We start from the raw sequence: 22,833 nt of genomic DNA, 5'->3' as shown, positions 1-22,833 counted from the left end.
GTCTAATGACCGCTTGCCATCTGCCTCAATGACCTACTCTTAAGCAGACCAAAATTTGAGATAGGTCACATGGCACCGTATAAGCAGGAAGAAGGTGCCAGTCTTACTTGAGATTTATTATGGCCTCCAACCCTTCTGTTCTTGGGGCACCAAAAACTAGAACTTTGTATTTATCTGCTATTAACACGTGGTAGCAAGTAGAGGTTAGCTCCTGCTTTCTCAGTTCTTGTACACAGAAATACATACGGCTCTTAGCTTCCTTCACTATTTTTCAAAGTGAAGTAATGACAAAGGGAGCGGTTCAAAAATATCCATTCACAGACCTCTAAGCAGTAGCGTGTATTTTTCATATGACGAAGACGTTCCCTTTCGTTGAAGCCACCAGAATTCAAGGTCAGCACTCACACTGCTCAGAGCCTCATTCCTTGCATGAGGGTTGCTAAGAGCCCTTGTTCCTCCCTTCAAGTGAGCAAGAGGAACCTTTTGAAACAGGACAAACTGAGCCCTCCTCTGCAGGGCAGTTGCTCCCTGATTCACTGGGATAGCCACACAGGTAACTGATGACAAACTGATCAAATCAAGGCAGGGCCAGGAGCTCCAGGGTTTGGCAGCTCCCTAGCCTTAGCACCCCCCTGCTCTCCCCTCAGCTCCCTCGGGACTTTTCCTTCAGCCTGTTCCAAGCTCTGAACCAAATTCTCTTTTGTTAGTGATAAGAGTTGACTCTCCTGAACCAAATGACCCCAAAGAGCTCCAGGAGGCATCCAGCACACCTCCCAACAAGAAAGGTAAGGAAGGATTGCCTTTCTCCCATAGACGTCGGGAGCAGGAATTTGGAGCTGTTTTCTGCTTTTCTGATCATATTTTGCCGGGAGCACCCACCATGGGATTGTAGTCATGAGGCTCTTGACAGCTTGTTTCTTCAGTTCCCACTCACTGCATCTCTCCTTGATGGTCTCCATGAAGAGACCATCTCCATGAAGATTCTAGGGAAACAAGAAGGCGTTGAGGGCCATTGAAATATGTACTTGTTGCAATTGTCTGCTCTGAAATCACCAAGGTCTCCTTCACCCACAACTTCTTGGAGGGTTAGTCGTACCACTTTAACTGAAAGCTGGTTCCCTGAGAGGACACTGCTTCGTCTTAAGACGGGGCTGCAGACTCTGCTATCACTCATGGCGAAAGGCAGGGTGGATATCTACCACTTGCTACCCAGCCAGCCTCTTGTTCCTTCATCCTCTACTTTGAGGCTTAACCATTCAAATGAAAGATTCCCTCCCTCTTCATCACTATCATCCCAGACTTGCCCCCAATTCCTCAGCAGACCTCAAGGCTGATATAGAATTTTTCTGCCAGCGCAAGTCTTGCCACCATCCTGGACACCTTCGACATACCCAGGGATGCTTCCCTGGATCTTTCCCAGTGACTTTTTCCTGCACTGATTCTTGACCTTCTGCACTCAAAGGCAACGCATCAACCTTCTATTTGCTGAAGTCTGGCTTAACTTCCCAATAATTAACTAATTAATTATTTAAAAGTTAATTCAAGGGGTACCTGGGAGGCTCAGTCAGTTAAGCCTCTGACTCTTGATTTTGGCTCAGGTCATGATCTCGGGCAGTGGGATCAAGGCCCTCGTTGGGCTGCACACTGGGTCCAGAGCCTGTTTGTCCCTCTCTCTCTGCTCCTCTCTTAGCTTTCACATGCATTCTCTCTCTCTCTCTCTCTCAAATAAATAAATAAATAAATAAATAAATAAATAAATAAAAGTTAAAAGTTAATTTGAAAGTATCCCTGCCTGATTTCTTCCTTACAATTTGTTCTCTCTGGAGCTGTCCTTCAACCTCACTTGGATAACCAGTCCATTGGCTTTCCTCTTGTCTGGTCCATTATATGCCTCTCTTCATGCCCCACCATAACAGGTTAGAGTCCACAAACCATCGCTTCAGTAACCTCTTGCTGACACACTAATCTGCCTTCCTCTTTCTGTCTTTTCCTAGAACCCTCTGGCAGGTCTTGGAGGGATCTGTTATCTGCTTTCTGCACACTGCGTCTGAAGGCAGGCCCTGCTGGGGAGAGCCACACAGCAGGGCAGAGTACATAGGCTGTGTCTTCATGAGTTCCAAGTAAATGATCCTCCCACACTGCATGACAATTCCACAATGATCCTTTCCAACCCTGAGCTTTTTCTTCAAAATGCTGACCTCCCCCCTCCACAGCACTTCCCTTTTCTTGACAGATTACTTTTCCTCTTACTTCCTAGAAAGGCATCAGATAGGAATCCCCTCAGTTCCTGCTACCAACCTGCAAACTCCAACTGTATCTGTCCCCTCCTGTCCGGTGCCCTCTTTCTCTCTATGGCAATCCTTCCACCTCACCTAATGGTGTCCATGATCCCTTCTCTCTCCTGAGAATTCAGCATTTCCGTGTCACAGGATCTGCATTCAGCCACTGCCTGAGCCTGCCATAGCTCATAAAAGGAGCCTCCTCTTGATCTTCAGCTCATTTTACCTGCTTCCATAGCTCTCTCTTCCATTTCACAACCAAACTGCTAGCAATGAGTTAACTAAACTCGTTGTTCCCATCTCGTCATGTGTCTCTCTCCTCTACCACATTAGAATTTCTTCTCCCTCATTACTCCATGAAGTAGCATCACATAAAGTCACCAGTGACCGCCTTGCCACTGTGGTCTGAAGACCAAAATTGAAAGCTGAAATTTGTTAAAATATAAAGTTGGCAGATCTATGTTTGTAGCCATGGAAAGATGATCTGTACTCTTTCTTTCTTAGGAAAGAAAAGAAAAAGAAGTATCTGGTCAACTTCAAAAAAGAGACGCCAGACAAAAAGCCTCCCAAAAGGTAAGACAAGAGAACAAAAGGAGGTCAGAGACTGCAGACCGCTCATGCTTGTAAGTCAAGGTGTGGGAAGTTGGATTTTATTGTAATGAAATGAGGAGACATCGAAAAGGTCTAATCAATGAAATGGCATGATCTCACTTTACATTTGACAAGAACAGTTGTGGGGCTGGGTAAAGAATAAATTGGAAACAGAATAGAATGGAAGCAGGGCAACCGTTGTGAGGGTTCAACTTGCCACTCAAGTTGACAGAACTCTGCTTTCAGATCTGGCAGTGGAAACGGAAAGAGGAGAGCCAGCTCAAGACCAACTTGGAGGTAGCATTGACAGGCCTCGATAAATTGGAAGCTGGGGAGGAGAGAGAAGTTAAGTCTTGCTCTTCAGTGTCTGGCTTGAATGGCTGGGTGAATGGTGGCATACGTTGCTTAGAGAAGATGCAAATAATTGGGGGGAATCTTTAAGTTTTCCATTTTTGACTGCCCATTTCAAGATTTGCGCTAGCTGTTTATGCCCTTGTGCCATGCCAGGTGGAGCTTTGTCAAAAACTGTGAAGTGTCTGACATGGTGCCCCACTTGCATAGGCACATTCTTTACATATAGGACCACTGCATATGGGTCAGGGGAGAGAATTCCTTATTGATACTCATCACCAGCTCAACAGCCAGAGTAACACCACAGCATCGACCCACCACATGCAGACCCATGGGCATGAGGAGAGAGCTGATGAAATCGCTCCAGGAGGCAAATGATATCCCATAGACAAGGGACAGGGAATGATGGATTTTTCTGTTCACAGATGGAACAGGGGCAGCCATCCTCTTTCCCTCCTGAAAGGAGAAAAAAAAAATTGCTGCTTTGAGATAAGATTGAAACAATTCTGGGTCCTAACCCTAATTTTTTGAAATTTAAATGCCTCTTTCTAAGAGGCAGAGAAAGTCCAGGTGTCTCCAGCTTTTACTAAAGATGTTTCCAAGTTCTGGGCTTCGTCCCCTTTGATGTATAAATACCCCGTGGAGGGAGGGCTCCAGTCCTGGTACTTTGGGACTTAACCTAGGAAGCAAGCCCTCCTGTAGGCATTTAGCAATCTCAGGAGATGAGAAGTTTTATTATTCTTTTGGATCAGATGGCAATTTACTAGCTACAGATCTCATTCTCATGGTATGTGAAAAGCGGAATGTTTCTAGGGAAATGAAAGCAAGCATTCCCTATTTTTATTCTGTATACATTTCCACGTCTCAAGAGGCTAGGGCTTTTTACAGAAGCACAGAGAAATCAAGGGAGTTTAGTTTCCTCACAGTCTGCCAATCTGGCACTCAATTAAAAAAAAATCAGATCCAAAAATATAAGGCCTTGGCAAACTGAAGGCATCCAGGTCTGTGGGAAAGAGAACCCTAACCCTGACAACCCCCCAGCTCAGGCAACGCAAGTCCTCTCTGTTCCAGCCTCTCACTCCATCTCGGGGCCCCTCAATCCTTCTATATCCGATATCTTGCACTCTCCCTACTAGAGGCACCCAGGGACACTTGGGTCCCTCCTTATCCACCCATAGGCCCTCAGAAAGCTGGAAAGGTACTTGGAAACCTTCTTCCAGTGCCAAAACAGACCACTTGGCTTTTTTTTTTTTTTAAGATTTTGTTTATTTATTCATGAGATACAGAGAGAGAGGCAGAGACAGAAGCAGGCAGAGGGAGAAGCAGGCTCATGCAGGGAGCCCAACATGGGACTCGATTCTGGGTCTCCAGGATCACGCCCTGGGTTGAAGATGGTGCTAAACCGCTGAGCCACCCGGGTTGCCCCCCTTGGCCATTCTTACTCGATGTGGCCACCTCCAGGACCAATACCACAGGGCCCAGGAAAGAAATCCCACTGCTCTGGAGGTCTGGTTAATTGCAACAGGTTGAACAGGCGTGAGAGCAGGTGGTGAGTCCAAGAGAGAAAGAAAGGTGCACACGAGAAAAAGTATACAATTGCAGACACATAGCAAGAGAAAAACAAGGCACAGGGGCACAGAGATCTCAAGTGAGGGCTGGAGGCATGGGAGGGAGAGGAGGAGCTTTACTGGGTGCCCCCCATGGAAACCATTCACAAATCACTATTTGGCCCAGGGAAAGCCTCACCTGGGCCCAGAATCCAAGAGAAGCTCCAAGTGGTGGATCAGACAACTCAAAGGAAGGGCGATTCAACCAAGAAGTCAAACTTGACTACAAGGGTCCAAAAGGCAAGCATTGAATGTGCCCAAACCTCTGGACCAGAAGGTAAGAGAGTCCGCCCTTTATGCTCAGTGTGGGAGGGTCTCGCACGCAGCAGGCACAGCACTAGGTGGATGTGTAAAGGTAATAGTAGAAGGAGGGAGAAGTGCAGAGAAAGATGGTGAGGTGTGTGTGACAAGAGAGAGCAAAGATCTGCTGCACTTGAGATTTTGTGCAGAAACAGCTCCAGCCACAGGGTACGGGTGACCTCAGTCAGCGGTGGCCTAAGGCAGCAGCTCTTAAAGTTCTTGGTCTGCAGACTTCTTTACACTCTTAAAAATTATGGAGGACCCTAAAGACTTTTTGATTATGTTGTTTATATTTACCAATATGTACTGCATCAGAAATTAAAACCAATCATTGAAAAATATTTGTGTTAATTCATTTATAAGTAACAGTGATACACCAACTACCTGTTAACATAAATAACATCTTTTATGAAAAATAAATATATTTTCCAAACACAAAGATTGGTGAGAGGACTGACACTATTTTACATTTTTACAAATGTCTTAACGTCTAGCGGAGTCAAAGACAGCTGGATTCGTAGAGGTGCTTCTCTGTTTGACCGGTTGGGATACATTGCTTTGCTTCGTGAGGATCTGTAGTGTGAAAGGGTGGAGTGTTTTTGCCGTTTTTTGAGATATCTGTGTATGCTTATCTTTGATATTATACCCAAAGTCAAGAAGGGTTGGTTTCTTAAACGTTAGTTGTGAGGTGGCATCTGAAACCACATCAATGAACTTTTATAATCAGTTGCAATGCAATGCATTATGCTGTCTTGCATTTTAAAAGGATTTTCTATTTATGCAGGATTTTATAATATCTTGGACATTTGGAAAATAGTGGTTCACTGACTTATACAGTGAGCTTGTAGCTCAATCACACAAGTATTTTTCTTGAGACATTCGTGCTTCAAGATGTAGCTAAGTGCTTCATACGGACTTCCCAGTTTTTCACATAGATCATTAAAAAGAGATGTACTCAAGGGTAGAAATGTAATAAAGTTAATCATTGTAATTGGTTCATCAAGAACATTCTTTTTTTTTTTTTGGTAGAGATTTATTTATTTATTCATGAGAGACAAAGAGAGAGAGGCAGAGACACAGGCAGAGGGAGAAGCAGGCTCCCTGCAGAGAGCCCGATGTGGGACTTGAGCCGGGACCCCGGGATCACCACCTAAGCCAAAAGCAGCCACTCAACCGCTGAGCCACCCAGGCATCCCCATCAAGAACATTCTTAAGTGAAACTGACCTTTTCTTTTCTTTTCTTTTCTTTTTTTATTTATTTATTTTTTTCCTTTTCTTTTTTTTTTAATGGTCTGTTGTAGGGAAGACTGCATAAGGTTTAGGGACACTTGCTTTAATTTATACTATGGCACCAGCAGCTTTACCTGCCAAAGCTCTTGCTCCATGTGAGCACATGTCAACATATGAAAGGCAAAGAACGTCTTAGTAAGGACCGATTTTGACCTCAGAGATCTCCTGAAAGGGTTTCTGGGATGCCCTAGGGATTCACGACCCCACTTTGAGCCTCTGGTCCCAGGACGCAGATGACTGCCCTTCGCTGGATATCTCCATTGGCAGAGGACACTCTGCTGCCCAGCCTTGCTCTATTCCTCCCCAGAGTGGCAGACAGACCCAGTAGTAGAGTCATTCTCAGGAAGGGTTATGGAGACTCAAGCAAGACCTGGAACCTCCAGCCTTCACCAAAAATGTCTGTCCTGGGACCTCAGGACACTCCTAGGAACTTTCCAGGGCCATTTTCTGAGACCTGAAAGAAATGTCTTTCTTTCTTTCTTTCTTTCTTTCTTTCTTTCTTTCTTTCTTTCTTTCTTTCTTTCTTTCTTTCTTTCTTTCTTTCTTTCTTTCTTTCTTTCTTTCTTTCTTTCTTTCTTTCTTCTTTCTTTCTTTCTTTCTTCTTTTTCAGAAATCAGTGATGACTATTCAGAAACAAATGAAGAAAAGAGACCCCAGGAGCCGCCCGGCACACCACTAAGCATCCTGCATGGTAAAGATGAGGGATTGCAAGTCTCAAAGTGCAGTCTTCAGGAGCCCAAATTCAGAGCTTTTTGATTCTAAACCAACCCCTTTTCCATTATCACTGCCCTAAGGAGCCCTCTTGGATATTTCTTCCTAACCATGAACACAATCTATGATATTTTAATACCACAAATATATTATATACCCATTTATGTTTGAATAGATAGATAATTATCTTGAGGAGGAATAAATATCTGCCTATCTATATACTTCATACATAAAAAGAGTAAGATTCCCCACCCTAATCTCCAAACTAATTTTTTCTACCTTGAGACAATACCACTACTGCTGAATGTATTCTATTTTTTTTAAATAATAAATTTATTTTTATTGGTGTTAATTTGCCAACATACAGAATAACACCCAGTGCTCATCCCGTCAAGTGCTCCCCTCAGTGCCCATCACCCAGTCACCCCCACCCCCCGCCCTCCTCCCCTTCCACCACCCCTAGTTCGTTTCCCAGGGTTAGGAGTCTTCATGTTCTGTCTCCCTTTCTGATATTTCCTACCCATGTCTTCTCCCTTCCCTTATATTCCCTTTCACTATTATTTATATTCCCCAAATGAATGAGACCATATAATGTCTGTCCTTCTTCGACTGACTTACTTCACTCAGCATAATACCCTCCAGTTCCATCCACGTTGAAGCAAATGGTGGGTATTTGTCGTTTCTAATGGCTGAGGAATATTCCATTGTATACATAAACCACATCTTCTTTATCCTGCTGAATATATTCTAAATACTTCATGGTACTCTATTGAAAGTGTTCAAGCCATGGAACAAAATTTTTCCAAAGACCCAAATTTCCATGTTCCTCACTTACCCTTTCTGAGAGAATTGGGAAGAGAACAGCTCATCAGAAACACAAATATAATACTACAACCGAGCAGTTGCCACTGATGTCATTGTGGGCATGTGCTGACAAGTGGTGAGGTGAATCCACCCTCACAATCACTACGCCACAGTGCACATTTGCTATCACTATCCTCAGGGGGAAAGAAAATATGAACATTTTTCTGTTTGTTGGCGATGTTCACAAATTCACAGAATGCAACTCTCAAATGGCAAGTATTTATTGTCAGAAAGAATGGGTTGAATTTGACCCTCTTAAGGTACAAATAATCAATTTAACAGTTTCTCCCACATTGCACTAACTTATATAGTAATATTGCAAATTTTCTCATGGATATTTTCATTTTATTTTTACAACAATCCTTAGAGAATGTTGAATAATGAATTCCAATTTTATAGATGAGACTGAGGCATGTAAAGGATGAGTGGGTTTTTCCAAGATTGTGGATAAACGATGATGGCATAGGATGAGATGAGTGCCATGGCCCCCTAGAACTCTCTTCAAGCCCCATCATTCCCCATTATAAAGGAAAGGATTGAAATAATACTGACAAAGCTTTGTCCAACCCAATATTATCTGAAATGAGGTAGTCACAAAATTTAAAGCCCGTTTAAAATTACTTTCTTTCTCATTACTTTCTAGATCCAACAAAGAATGGAAATAAATCACCTTTGGGAAAATCTCCTGGGGAAAAGCGTAAGTGTAAAGAACCTATTTGGTTTCTGTTAGGGTGGATTTGATGTTACTTTTTTTGGGTTGTTAATGCTCTTCCAGGCTACAAAAGACATCCTACACCATAAAAAGATTTGTGCTTTTTAAAACAGGGATTTATTTTTTTCAACACAGAAAATTTTCCACACTATAAAAGCAATAAGCAGCAGCCAGTAGGATTAGCTTGTTGTATGTGACAACAACCACCCTTCTCTTCAAAAACCAATGGCTGAAATAAGAGAGTTTATTTCTCTCTCCCACGTGGAGGTGGGCAGTCAGGGCTGCTGACACATGCACCTAGAGTCTCAAACTGTCATTAGTCATTGCACCACCATCCTCAGAGTGTGGCCCCTTCTCACTGAGGTCCAGCCAGCGAGTCTACAGTCCCACCAAAGGAAAGAGGCAAGGTCTGGTGGCGGGGTGGGGGAGTGGGGAGGGTGCATCTCTCCTCCATTGAAGGGCACTATCTGCAGGTTGCAGTTAGATATTCTGTTAATATCTCATTGCTTAGGAGTGACCTGACTACACCTAACTGCACAGGAGGCTGGGAAATGTAATTTTTATACTCAAAGGACAAGTATCCAGCTCAAAATCAATACTTTTATTAATAAAGAGGAGTGAGACCAGAGAAAGCCAAACAATCAGCAGTCCAGGCCTTGCACACTGTAGTGGTGAGCACTGGTGGTGCTCTGCACTATTTCCAGTTCTCTTCCCTGCCCTGGACACTACATTTCCCAGCTCCTGGGAGAAATGCAGTGTCCAGGGCAGAGAATCAAGCCTTGCATTGGGCTCCCTGCTCTGCAGGGAACCTGTTGCTCTCTGCTGTTCCCCCAGCTTGTGCTCTGCTCTCTCTCTCTCTCTCTCTCTCTGTCAAATAAAGAAACAAAATCTTTTAAAAATAACAGCACAGAGGTGCCACTGTGCAGCTCTCCATACCCTCTTCATCTGATAGTGGAAGAAGAAGGTGCCAGAGGACCAAGGCAGTGTGGGTCTCAGCACCACCATAAAGGCTGCTGGGAGCTTCCAAGTCCTGCAGGGGACTCTGTGTGATTAAGACATAACATTGTCAACATTTAGCCACCAAAATGTGGTTTTGTTTGTACAACAGCACAGCCTATCTTGTCTTATGTGATACAATGTTCCCAGTAAAATCCACAGCATCTATACAGGAAGCTGTTAATCAGGAAGTGAAACTCTTATTTCATCTGCTTCTCCCACTTTATTTCTATACCTTAGAAATATGCATAGCTTTATCTTATTCTATATACATAGAAGCATCTACTATATGGTCTATAAAGAGTTTTTTCATTGGGTATTTAATACATATATCTGCATATCAATGTTATGTTTTTCTTTCTTTTAGTTATATAGCACATTATTGTATAATTAGCAATTTAGTTTAAATAATCGCCTATATGATGGGCAGTTAGGTTATCTCCAATTTTTATATGAAAATAGAAATCAGGGCAGCCCAGGTGGCTCAGCGGTTTAGTGCTGTCTGCAGCCCGGGGTGTGATCCTGGAGACCCGGGATCGAGTCCCACATCAGGCTCCCTGCATGGAGCCTGCTTCTCCCTCTGCCTGTGTCTGTGCCCTCCTCTCTCTCTCTCTCTCTCTCTCTCTCTGTGTGTCTCTCATGGATAAATAAATAAAATATTAAAAAAGAAAAGAAAATAGAAATCATGTATGTGTGTGTTTGTACCTTTGCACGTATATCCAGTAATTTCCTCAGAATTAATTTCAAAGTGTGAGATTACTTGGGTAGAGTCTGCATATCTTTGATTTCATCTTTGTCAGCAAATTGTTCTTCAAAAAATGGGATTGTTTACATTCCCTTTGACAATAGATGAGTGCTCATTTTCTATGTCCTCATCAACACTAAGTAGGATAAAACCTTTTAAAGAACAGGGATCCTTAAAGCCAAACAACGTGGTTTTTTTTTGTTTTGTTTTGTTTTTTTTTTTGATTATTGGTCTGAAGACAATTTTTAAGTACATGTGTCACTTGTATTTCCTCTTTGAGTATTTTCAATTATGTTCTCTCCCATTTTCCTAGTGCCTATTTCTCTTTTGCTTTATCTAGTAAGGATATTAACTCTTTATATTTTACATATATTGCAATTTTCCCCATTTTTTGTCTTAATATTATAAGGATGTTTTTGAAGTGTGGACATCTTTTATTTTTTAACCAGCCAAATCTGTTCATCTTTTACCTTTATGATTTTTGCCCTTGAGTTTTTAGCTAAGTAAATCTCTTTTGTTTTTGAAGATTTTATTTATATATTTGAGAGAGAGCATGAGAGAGAGCACAAGCAGAGGGGAGGGGCAGAGGGAGAGATTCCCCACTGTTGATAATTTGGTATATATATGACTTCTTTGTTCAATAGTTTTTTATTTCCAAGTAAAATGGAATAATTTTTTTACATAAATTTATTTATAAGGGGTGTCTGGGTGGTTCAGCAATTGAGTGTCTGTCTTCAGCTCAGGGCATGGTCCCAGAGTGCCGGGATTGAGTCCCACATCAGGCTCCCCTCAAGGAGTCTGCTTCTCCCTCTGCCTATGTCTCTGCCTCTCTCACTCTGCATCTCTCATGAACAAATAAATAAAATCTTTAAAAAATTATTTATAAAGTATTGACATCTCAAGCTTGTAAATCAATATTTATAGCTATGAGATTATTTTTTTTCTGTTTTAGAAAAGAAGATAGAAAAATATAACCTGCCATCTTCAAAAAGAAGGCAGGGGCAAAAGCTCCCAAGAAGTAAGCATAAAGAGTGAAGTTATTATTCCTTGTTCATCAAGGTCCTTACCTGGATGACCAGCATGGCCTCCTCTCCAGGCACATGGTCATCTGAGTATCCCTGGAACACAGCCAGTCCCATCTCTGCCCCCTAGGTCACCCTGTTAAAGGACCCTTCCTCAGAAAAGAAGGAGAACCCAGACACCATGATGGTTCCAGCAGAATTCTTTTCTCTTATCATTGGGAGGAATAGGGTGGAACTGAACAGGAGATGTCACATAGTTTTGAGATTAGGACTGTGTCTAGTCTGGCTCAGAGCCAGGATGAGTAGAGAAAGCTAGTCTTAATGGCCAGGTAGGATTCAAACTCCCAATATCAAACTGGAATTAGATTTGGAGTCCCAAGCATTCAAAAACCATCTGAATTGGGCAGCCCGTGTGGTTCAGCGGTTTAGCGCTGCCTTCAGCCCAGGGTCTGATCCTGGAGACCCAGGATCGAGTCCCATGTCCGGCTCCCTGCCTGTGTCTCTCTGCCTGTGTCTCTGCCTCTCTCTCTCTCTCTCTCTCTGTCTCTCATGAATAAATAAATAAAATCTTTAAAAAAAAACCTGAATTGACTTATGGCTACTTATCATGTGTCTACTCCATGCATGAAAATTGCATTATTTGCAGTATAGGAAACAAAAATTTGTGAAACTGCACATTTTGGTTCCTACGCTTTAGCTTTCTGACATCCTCATCATCCTGTTCTCCTCCCCTGAACTCTTTCCCTCCTACCTTTCTCCTTCCCTCTCCCTTCATTCTCTTACTCAAAACTATGTACCCAAACTAGGGCCCAAGATGTGCTAGTCGGTAAGGATTCCCTTGGATTCTGGGCCATTCCATGAGCACCCTGGGAGGGCATTTCCCCTCAGCTCCCAACATGTATCATGACATGAGCATCACTGCTTTGGACATGTGCTCCAAATTTTCCTGCTTATTTATAGTGCCTCTCAGTCTCAGAGTTTGACCCAGGAGGGGACTCAGATCTACTTGCTTGCCCTCGTTTTTGTCTTTTCTCTTTCTCGCAATTTCCCACCTCCTCTCTTCCCTTGGCTAGAGAAAACTTAGTCTTTGTCATATGCTGAGTTTTTTTTTTTTTTTTTTTTTTTTTTTATATGCTGAGTTTTCTTTACCAATGACTTCTAGGAAAACTTCACATTTAGACCTCCAAACTTGTATTGGTAGTACATAAAGGTAATTTTTGGAACTTAGAAAACCTTTGGGCTCTCAACAAGTTCTGTGTTTCAAGATTTTGTGCATGGTCTCCCAAAAGGTCTCAACTAAGCAGTGACGACTCAGTTTTAGCCAGTGTCTGTCCGTTCCCAGAAACTTATTGATTTAATAATTAGGGAACCCTGGGCCACTGTGATTTATGAGGATAAAATTACATCATTTTAATATTTTCAAAAATATGCTCTCCTTATGTATACAGTCAATAAAGGTGAATGGAGGGAGCCTGGATAGCTCAGTCTGTTAAGCAACTGCCTTTGGCTCAGGTCATGACTCCAGGGTCCTGGGATCAAGTTTTGCATCAGGGTCTTTGCTCAGTGGGGAACTTGCTTCTCACCTCTGCTTTCTGTGCTTCTCACCTCTGCCTGCTGTTCTCCTGGTTGTGCTGTCTCTCTCTTTCTGACAAACAAATAAATAATTAATTAAAAACAAAAACAAAGGTGAATAGAGTGTGAGATATGTGTCAGGCACATGTCCTAGGTCCTACAGACTCAGCAGTGAGCAAAACACAAATATCCCTGCCCTCATGGAGCTTACATTCTAATTGATGCATGTATAATTAATAAACAAAAAGAGGAGTTGAAGGGGGAAAAGAGAAACAGGATGGAGTATTGTGATTTGGGGGAGGAAAAAAAAGATAAACACAAAAAAGAAGAGGAAGGACTATAAGAAAACAGCAGATAAAAGTGAGGTATAAGGGTACAGGGATTTCCTAAAAGGTTGAAGACTGGGGTATGAGATGGGAAGTCACTAAAAGAGGGAGGAAGAGGTTCACTGGGAACCACAATTTAAAACTATTAACAGATTACTATCCCATGGGCAGCATCACCTGAGCACAGAATCCAAGAGAATCCCCAAGTGATGGATCAGGCAACTGAAAGGAAGGATGATTCAACGAGGAGCTCAAAGGTCATGACAAGGGCCCAAAAAGCAAAGATTCAATGTGTTCAAACCTTGGAACCAAAGGGTAAGCTGGGGACTGAATCTGTCATCTGAATGCTCAGTATGGGAGAGTCTCTCATGGAGCAGGCACAGGGTTGGGTGGTACGCAAAGGAAACAGTAGAAGGGAGCAGTGCAGACAAGTCAGCAAGGAGCTGCTGGAAGTGGTTGTGGGAAGAAGCCAGTGCAGTCCCCACAATGTGCAGGTCACCTCAGCTGTGACACATGGACTCACATGACTACTTCCCAGTGTCTATTGTTTACATTTCTATTTGTAGAGTCACCACTGCTCCACTGTGTCTGAGAGCTCCTGTCTGATTCAAGTTCACCCCATATGAGGAGTGACACCAATCCTCAAAGTGGACACACTCTTAGGAGTATTTCTTAATGATTTATTTCTAGAAGAGAAGTGACTTAGTCAATAAGTCTACATATCTAAAATTAACACATATTGATGATCAAATTTTTGTTAGTTTAGATGCCCATTAACATTACATGGATGCTCCTTTCCCTAAGCCTCCACCAAAACTAGACTTTTCTGTGTTGAAGATTAAAAGCAAAGAATGGTGGCACCTGAGTGGCTCAGTGGTTGAGCATCTGCCTTTGGCTCAGGTCATGATCCCAGGGTCCTGGAATCTAGTCCCGTATCAGGCTCCCTGTAGGAAGCCTGCCTCTCCATCTGCCTATGTCTCTGCCTTTCTCTCTGTGTCTCTCATGAATGAATAAATAAAACCTTAAAAAAAAAAAGGCAAAGAATGATATTCTACTCGTGTTTTCCTTTGAATTTCTTTGCACTTTGCTTGTGATAGGTTGTATCACTACTGATATCTCAGAAGGTTATATACCCTTGCCCTGTGGACTCTGGTGTGGCCATGTCACTTGACTGGACAAGGAAATGTGGACAGAGGTGTGAGGGTCACTTCAAAGCCAAACCTTTCGGAGCCTGTGTATCATCTTTTTCTCTGTCATGGACCAGCAATGGTTCTAGACAGAGCTTTCTCTGTCCCCAGAATCCATGTATGACAATGACATGGAACTGCATCTAACTTGTGATGAACAAGCAGCGTGAAGGAGATGTACAACTGGGTTGTTCTAAACCAGCACTTGACAAACTTTCTAAAAGGGGCCAGATAATAGTTTAAGCTTTGCTGCCCATACAGTCTCTACTGCAACTACTCAACACTGCCATTGTAGCATGAAAGCAGCTGGAGACAAACATATAAGCAAATGCTCCTGGCTGTGTTCCAGTAAAACTTTATGTATAAAAGCAGGTATTGACCTGATTTAGTTCTCGAGTTGTCATTTGCCAATACCTATAATCAACCACAGAGATTTAGGAGGTTTACAATTTGCCATAACATCATCTAGCCTATTTCTCCTAAGATACTTGTTTTTTTTATTTATTTATTCATGAGAGACACAGAGAGAGAGAGAGAAAGGCAGAGACACAGGCAGAGGGAGAAGCAGGCTCCATGCAGGGAGTCCAACATGGGACTTGATCCGAGGTCTCCAGGATCACACCCTGGGCCAAAGGCGGCACTAAACCGCTGAGCCACCCGGGCTACCCTAAGATACCTGTTTTTTAAATAAATCTGTTATTAGAATTTTTTTCTTTTTGAAATCACCTGTTCATATTTGCCCATTTTTTATAGGACAATTCATTTTTGTTTAATCAATTACAGAAATCAACACTTTGTTAATGTATTGACATTTTTCTTATTTTATTTGTATTTATTTATTTTATTTAAATTTTTAACGTGAGAAATTTTTGGTAGTGGAGACTTTTTAAAATATTTTATTTAGACAAATCAGTTTTATCTTTTCCAAGATGGTTTATGCCAGAGTTTCTCAACCTTGACACTTACTGGCATTTGGAGCTGAATAATTCTTTGTTATGAGTGCTGTCATGTGCATCGTGAGAAGATTAGCAACATCCCAGCCATTAACTGCTAGTAGCATCTTCCTCCCAGTTGTGAGAAACAAAAAGATTTCCCAATATTGTCAAATATCCCCCAGGGGACCAAACCACCCAGCACTGAGAACCATGGCTTTGTGTCCTATGTATTTCTTCCTTAAAAAGCCCTTTCTATGTTATAAAGTTATACCCTTTATTCTACTGTTTATATTAAATACATGTATATACATTATTATATTAATATATGAATATATTAATTTATGAATATACAGCTTCTGTAGTATTTTTAGCCTTCCTATTTATCAACGTGAGCTGGCTCTTTTTCCATGGTCAATGCTATAATGTTCCTTTCACAAGATTCATATCTCCTTTGTCTCTCCAAAGTGGTAGAAATTCAAAAATTACTTTAAAATAATTGACATAAAGGACAGCCTGGTGGCTCAGCGGTTCATTGCCACTTTCAGCCCAGGGCATGATCCTGGAGTCCCGGGATCGAGTCCCACGTCGGGCTCCCTGCATGGAGCCTGCTTCTCCCTCTGCCTGTGTCTCTACCTCTCTCTCTCTGTGCCTCTCATGAATAAATAAATAAATAATCTTTAGAAAAAAATAGTTGATATAAAGCATGTAAATCTATGTTTCCAACTACAAATGATATTATTATTATTTTTTTAGAAAAGAGAAGGAAAGAAGATATCATTTCAAGTTCAACAAGGGATCAGAAAAATATTCCCCTGAAGAGTAAGTAAGCCCGAAGCAGGGCCTGGCCATCAGTCCGCTTGATGCCCTGTTTGTCTGCTGACTCTTTGTCTCCCTCTCTTCCTCCTCGTTCCCTCCCATGCTAGGTCTCCTTCACCTGCATTCTCTGCTCTAACAGGGTGCCAGCCACACCTGATACTCCAGGTGAATGCTGGCACATACCTTATACTGCCTACCCAATCACCCACTTCTGTACAGATTCTTCAACACAGAACTATACAAAGACCCAAAATGATTAAAAGAGAATGATCAAACCCATGAGTCAAGTTCTAACATCGATTTATACTTCCTTCATTCTAAAACTTGGTGAAAACCCTTATGAAAGCAAAGCCCGGATGATGTTCCTACCTACAAAGAGCTGAGCTTTCTATTGCTTTGATAGGGGTGTGAGCCTGGTCCTATGCTTCAGCCTGTGAGCTTGCTTCTGCCCCCTGCACTCTGAGGCCTCTTGGGGTCACCAATCCTTCTCTCTTTCTCCTCCTCTTTTCCCTCCTCCTTTTCTGCTTGAGCTCAATTTTCTTCTGCTTTTGTGACACTTCTTCAGCATTATCCCCTCTCACTCTCCCTTCCCTCTTTAGGCTCCAGTAACATTGGTCTTTTCTCCCCCATGAATTTATTATTGAAGCGGAGCAGGTGCTACTTGAGATGGGGTCCACAGGCTGGTGCCATCTACAAGCCTGTTTGTGGCAGGTCTATAAAAAGAAGGAGCTTATAAATTAACTGTGACATTAGACATGCTGTCTTCACAGCAAGTCCTCCTCGGTGGAGATACCTTGATTTCTTCTTTTATTTCTTTCCTTTTTTTATCTTTTTTTCTTTTTTGAGAGAGAGACAGACAGACAGAGATCATATGTACCCCTGGTGAGGAGGGGGTGTGGTGTAGGCAGAGGGAGAGAGAGAATCCCAATCATGGTCCACATCCATCATGGAGCCTGACATGGGGTTCGATCCCATGACCTGGAGAGCCTTGATTCTATTTTGGTCAGCTGCTATGAGATCATCACACACGACATGTTGAGTAGCACTGGTGCATTACATGCCTAAGAAAAACACATGTACCAGGAATTAATACAAAGGAAAACACACATGTACCTGGCACCTAGGTCAAGAAACACACACAATCCAACCCCTACCCACATCCTGAGTGCTCCCACCAGCCTGATTTCTCAGAGCGGAGGCCACTGTGACACTGGATGCTTCACCCTCCTTTCCTGCTCAAGACTTCCTCCCTCTGTCCACATCACACACTCCCTCCCCAAAGCTAATCTCCCTTGTGCTTCTTCCCTTCCCTTGACACCCTCTTGCCTCACCTTGAACTAAGCATTCTCTGTCCCAGCAGGCAAGGGTAGATTTCCCTAACATGCCTTCATGGAGGCCAGTGTTTTCTTGCTTCGTGGCACTTGTCACAACTATAATTAACTGTCTGTGTACATCCTGTTCACTGTGTGAAAGTCAAATGAGATCAGTAAGCAGTCAACCTTGCCCATTGCTCTATGTCCAGCTTCTCCGTGCCTCACCAAAATAACTGTCAGGCCAATACATTACCTATTCTTCGCGAAGTGTGAATCCCGATATCAGAGCCTCCATTTACTCCTACAATGCAGTATAAGCTGCTACGACTACACTACCATGGAGCTCCAGACTTTTCCCCAGGCCATGTCTGTACATGCGTGGTTTTCACCTTGTGACTTTTCCCTGTGTTCGTCTACCCAATCCATAATTCGGTTTTTTTCCATTCTGCTTTCCCTTGTCTCTGTTAGGCTTTTTTTTTTTTTTTTTTTTTTTTTTCATTTCGTCCACCCTGCTTTTGGTCTCCATGAACTCTCTGTTAATTGCTTACTTTTCATAGCAGGTTCCTCATTATTTGCTCACGCTTCTGAACGGTGAGCTAATAGATGTTAGACAGGCGGCCTTCCCTTCAGGGTTCCATCCTTAAAAACCGGTTTGCAAGATGAGCAGGTGAGACTAAGACAAATGAAGGATTATTGGGAACAGATTAGGAAGCTGTCACTCCTTAGGTACACGGTGGCAGCTTTGGAAATACTCAGGACACAAGGTCCTGCCTGTCTTGGTAAACTGCCCGCACTGAGTAAAGGAGGGAGTCCTGCTTGTGCCCACAACTCTGTACCCTGGCTTGCTGCCCAGAATTGCCAGCGCTACCCACTGTTCCTGCATCTGCTTGCAAGCATGACTGGGACATCTGCGTTTTGGGACCTATATTTACCATTTATTCCACGAGACAGAGAACTATACGAGGTAGGTCCCTAATGCCTTCTAAGCCTCCTTTGGGGTTTACAGTAGTGGTCCTAAGTTACCTGTGGCTCTGCCCTGTTGCCCAGGTTATGAACCCCCCCTGGAAAATCTTCCAGTCAACTTTGACAATAATATACACATATGTAAACTTGCTACCAAATTGCATAGCCAAGATTATAAGCCCAGCCAGTCTGGCTCCTGAGGCTGAGCTGTCATCCCCTGGGCCATATTTATTTGAGTGGGCACAGTCTGGAGACTAGTAACGGAGCCAGCCATTCCATGCAAGAGTAACTGGTGGGCTCTTGAAACTAAGTTCTTCCCACCCCCTCATTTCTACCCAAGCTTGCTATAGCTCCTGCCCCTCTAAAGCTGGGCATCTTCCAGTGTTCTGTTCAGGGGAGCCATCCCGTCACTTCTCAGGGATCTATGCTTTCACATCTGACTCTAGTTCACATCTTCCCAAGGTAACTGATGGGACAGTTCTTTCACCACTGATGCTGCTCTGTTCTTTTTCCAATGGTGCTCTTGCTTTTTCTTACATTTCCTTTTGGCTCTTTTAATAAGTGTTCAGGGCAAGAGAGAGAGTTGGACAAGTTGTTCCCCTAGCCTCATTCCACAAGTAGCGTCCTATATAACACAAATAAGCCATGGGCAGATCTTTCTTCTTGCCCCCAGAGACAGCTTCTGCAGTCTATCTGGAATGAATTCACCCACAGTGAGGCTGGGGTAAAAAGAAGCAGGAATTGCTGGTATTTATTTTAAACTCTTTTACAGCTGCTTCTCCTGAATCAATACCCCACATCCCTACTCAGGGCTTCACAATTACCAAATCTCTCCATATGCAATTTGCAGATTAGTCTAGAGTCCTTGGAGTTTTTCTTTCTTACTCATAGAGGATGAAACAGAAAAGCAATAAAATGAAAAAGGACAGGGGCACCTGGGTGGCTCAGTGGTTGAGCATCTGCCTTTGGCTCAGGTCATGGTCCTGGCATCCTGGGATTCAGTTTCGTATCAAGATCCCCACGGGGAGCCTGCTTCTCCCTCTGCCTACGTCTCTGCCTCTCTCTCTATGTCTCTTATCAATACATGAATAAAATCTTTTTTTAAAAAAAATGAAAAAGGACAACAAAAAATTAAGACTGACACTAATCCCTCAGTGCTAAGCACCTCACTCACCCTGCCTTGGTTTAAAGCAGGTGATAAGATTATAGACAAAGACCTTTCCTCCAGCTACATGAACACCATGAAATATTCTGAGTAGGCAATTTATATCAGCTTATCAGAGGGATAAGCAGGGTGCTTATGGAATAAAGGACCAGAATGTTAAGTGATGGTCAATTAGCTTCTGAATTAAATAAAACCCACTCACCAAAGAAGCCCTATATGTTTTACTAAACATTTTGTTTGATGTAATATCGAAGGTGTTGATTTTATCAGAAACTCCTCTGTACATATTAGCTAATCTGCCACTCAAAGTGGAAGACCTCCTGCCAGTTAACCAGAGGTTGTCCCTCATTGCCATTTACATGATTATTGTTGTTATTACTGTTATCAGAATCCAGGGTAAGGAAAATTCGTGAAGGAGATAGAATGAAGACTGAGCAACACTATACTCTTCTACTTTCCCTTCTACTTTCAGAAAAATCTGAAGATGAAACCGTGGATTTTCTCTCTCCCAAACTTCCTGTGACCTGTGGTGAAGCCAAAGGGATTTTATATAAGGAGAAATTGAAACAAGGTGAGTTTTTTCAATCTTCTGCTTTTTGGAACCCCTAGAAACCACTAGAAGAGAGGAAAATACCCATGTGTTTGATCATCCAGGAATTAAATCCTGCAAGTCAGGCTACAGAGAAAGAAGTCTTTGTTGAGAATTTTCTTTCTATGTCATGGTATACCTGGCAGCCCGGCCACTCCACTCCCACCTGGAAGTTTTCCATGGACCCAGTGGCACTACTTGCCACCTGTAGATGTCACATAAAATGCACATTCTTTCTCACTCTGGCACCATTCCCACAGACTTTTAGGGCTTCCTTCACTCTGAGAGAGGAGGAATCCAGACTCCCTTGCTACTGCTCCCTTCCCACAGGGAATCTCTCTGGACCCAGGCAGGTGGAACAACCAGTTATCGGTTTTGAGAGGTTTAGGCTGAATTCACAGGGGATGAAACTGGATCTGGGAATGGGCCGTCTTTATCTTACAGGATCCTCAGAGAAGTGCATTCAGAATGAGGCGGGGGTTTGGTTCACACCCAAAGAATTTGAAATTGAAGGAAAACAGGCAAATTCAAGGAAATGGAAGCAGACTGTGCATTGCAAAGGAAAGACCTTAGGAGAACTGATAAAGGTATTTGACAGGGAACAGATGGGTGACGGGTTTAATTCCTTGAAGGCTGAGTGGGAGTTTGATAACAGAACTGTGAAGAAATTTCCATTAGGATTCCACAACATGATTGAGAAAGAGCTAGATTTTTCACAGAAAGCAGTTGTGGGTGATAAAGTTAGGAATGCAGATTGGTACCCACAGCAGAGAACTTTAAATGCAAGCAAAGGATGTGAGGTCAGGAGAGATTTAAGAAGCTTAGAATCGGAGTATTGAGTGGGTTGAACTAGGAGGGAGCCAAATGGAGACACAGACCTCCAAGAGCTTCCTGTATGCTCTGCCCAATAAAGGCCTCCACCAGACCCAGCTCCCTGTGGACCCCCAGGTGATGCATTTCCAGATCCCCTGTCTTTGGGCCCTCCCTCCTCTGCACTTCCCTGGCTCGCACTCAATCCTGTGAGCAACAACAAACAAGCTGGTCTTTGTGATCCCAGAACCCAACACAAAGCCTCTCAAAAACACTAAAAAAAATTACCACTGGGATGAAATCATAAGATTTTACCTATAGAAGGAGAAATGGAGAGGAAAAAGTAGGTGAGAAAGTTACTGAGAAAGAAGGACTAATGGGTCTTGAGTTTGAGTAATGGGGAAAAAAAAATGATTTTATCATGTGAAGTCCAGAATTGATTGGAGGATTGAGCTAATGTTTCTTTCAGACACCATGTGTTTGAGACCAAATAGGAAGCCCAGGTACAAATATTCACTAGGAAGTGGGAACTTTGATATGAACAAAAGAAAAGCCTCTAGAATAAGATCATTCACTGACTCCTTCTGTCTTTCAGAAAGGACTTTTGCTCTGTCCTCCAAGAATAAGTGTCAAGAGACAGGTAAAGAACAGGTGAATTTCTACCACATTTTCAGTCGCCATGTTGCAAACTCTCTGCATCCAAAGACTCACCTTCAAGTCCTCAAATTCCCCAGCCCTGGATCACCTTTACTTTTAGGCATTGCATCTTCATGACAATGACATACTGGTACATGTATATGCCACCATTAATTTCGTAGTTAATTTGAGATGAGGACACAAATAACTCTTTAAAATAAAGACTAGGACAAAAACTGATGATGTACATGTGTTTTAGGAAAAGACCTGGACATTTGGATGAATATGAACCAAAGGTGTCAGAAATAGAGTGCTCTAGTTTGAAAAGTAATTATGAGGGCAGCCCAGTGGCTCAGCGGTTTAGCGCCGCCTTCAGCCCAGGGTATGATCTTGGAGACCCGAGATTGAGTCCCACGTCGGGCTCCTTGCATGGAGCCTGCTTATCCCTCTGCCTGTGTCTCTGTCTCTCTCTCTATCTCTGTGTCTCTCATGAATAAACAAATAAAATCTTTTTTTAAAAAAAGAAAAGTAATTATGAAATGGAGCTAGACAAGAACCGTATGTGAAAGACCAAAAAGTGATGTGTTGAACACAACTATGCCTCAATTCAACATGCTCTTTATCAGTAGCACCAAAATGGAATAGTGTTTGAACTGAGCTTTGTCTCTGCAGAGCATCCCTCCAGGTGAAAATGGCAGTCATCATTGTCTGCATCAGCTGCCTCTCCTCAGCCTTCTTCACTTGCTTGAATATGCCCTCCAGATACAAATCTCCTTCAAGAACTTCCCGTTAGATCTGAACCTTTGGCAGAGGCCTTTCCCATGTTACCCTGGAGGCTTGCCTGACCCTTGGCTGAATTCATTCAAAGTTTAAAAGGATAAGGGGTCCCTCAAAGCTGTTTATTGTATAAGACATCTTTTCCATGCTGATTTGAAATACCTTATTGTGTTCAGGGATGCTCCTTGTAATCGCCAAAAATTAGGGAAGACTACAAATGCCCATCATTATTACAAAATAAACTGATACATCTACTGAATGATGTTTTCTTAAAAA

At 42.7% G+C, this 22,833-nt stretch overlaps 1 protein-coding gene across 7 annotated transcripts in view; it reads left to right on the top strand.

The window, feature by feature from the left end:
- The window catches only part of SP110 (SP110 nuclear body protein), a 39,495-nt gene that overhangs the window by 8,839 nt on the left and 7,823 nt on the right, over nucleotides 1–22,833 (top strand). For 2 of the 7 annotated variants that reach the window (XM_025463376.3, XM_025463374.3), the window contains 11 exons: nucleotides 708–785; nucleotides 2,784–2,852; nucleotides 3,117–3,167; nucleotides 4,956–5,105; nucleotides 7,029–7,109; nucleotides 8,637–8,690; nucleotides 13,538–13,681; nucleotides 16,242–16,307; nucleotides 20,218–20,316; nucleotides 20,779–20,921; nucleotides 21,740–21,784. In XM_025463376.3, coding sequence (XP_025319161.3) covers nucleotides 708–785; nucleotides 2,784–2,852; nucleotides 3,117–3,167; nucleotides 4,956–5,105; nucleotides 7,029–7,109; nucleotides 8,637–8,690; nucleotides 13,538–13,681; nucleotides 16,242–16,307; nucleotides 20,218–20,316; nucleotides 20,779–20,921; nucleotides 21,740–21,784 — 980 coding nt within the window. Of the gene's footprint in view, nucleotides 1–707; nucleotides 786–2,783; nucleotides 2,853–3,116; nucleotides 3,168–4,955; nucleotides 5,106–7,028; nucleotides 7,110–8,636; nucleotides 8,691–13,537; nucleotides 13,682–16,241; nucleotides 16,308–20,217; nucleotides 20,317–20,778; nucleotides 20,922–21,739; nucleotides 21,796–22,452; nucleotides 22,817–22,833 lie in introns of those variants that run through there. The other 5 variants (XM_025463378.3, XM_035718039.2, XR_007406038.1 and 2 more) reach the window with 5 other exon arrangements.

This window comes from Canis lupus, chromosome 25, assembly GCF_003254725.2.
Source record: "Canis lupus dingo isolate Sandy chromosome 25, ASM325472v2, whole genome shotgun sequence".
In the NCBI taxonomy this organism is placed as follows: Eukaryota; Metazoa; Chordata; class Mammalia; order Carnivora; family Canidae; genus Canis; species Canis lupus.
The sequence above is the reverse complement of the archived record's forward strand: the minus strand, read 5'-3'. Positions and strand labels throughout refer to the sequence as shown.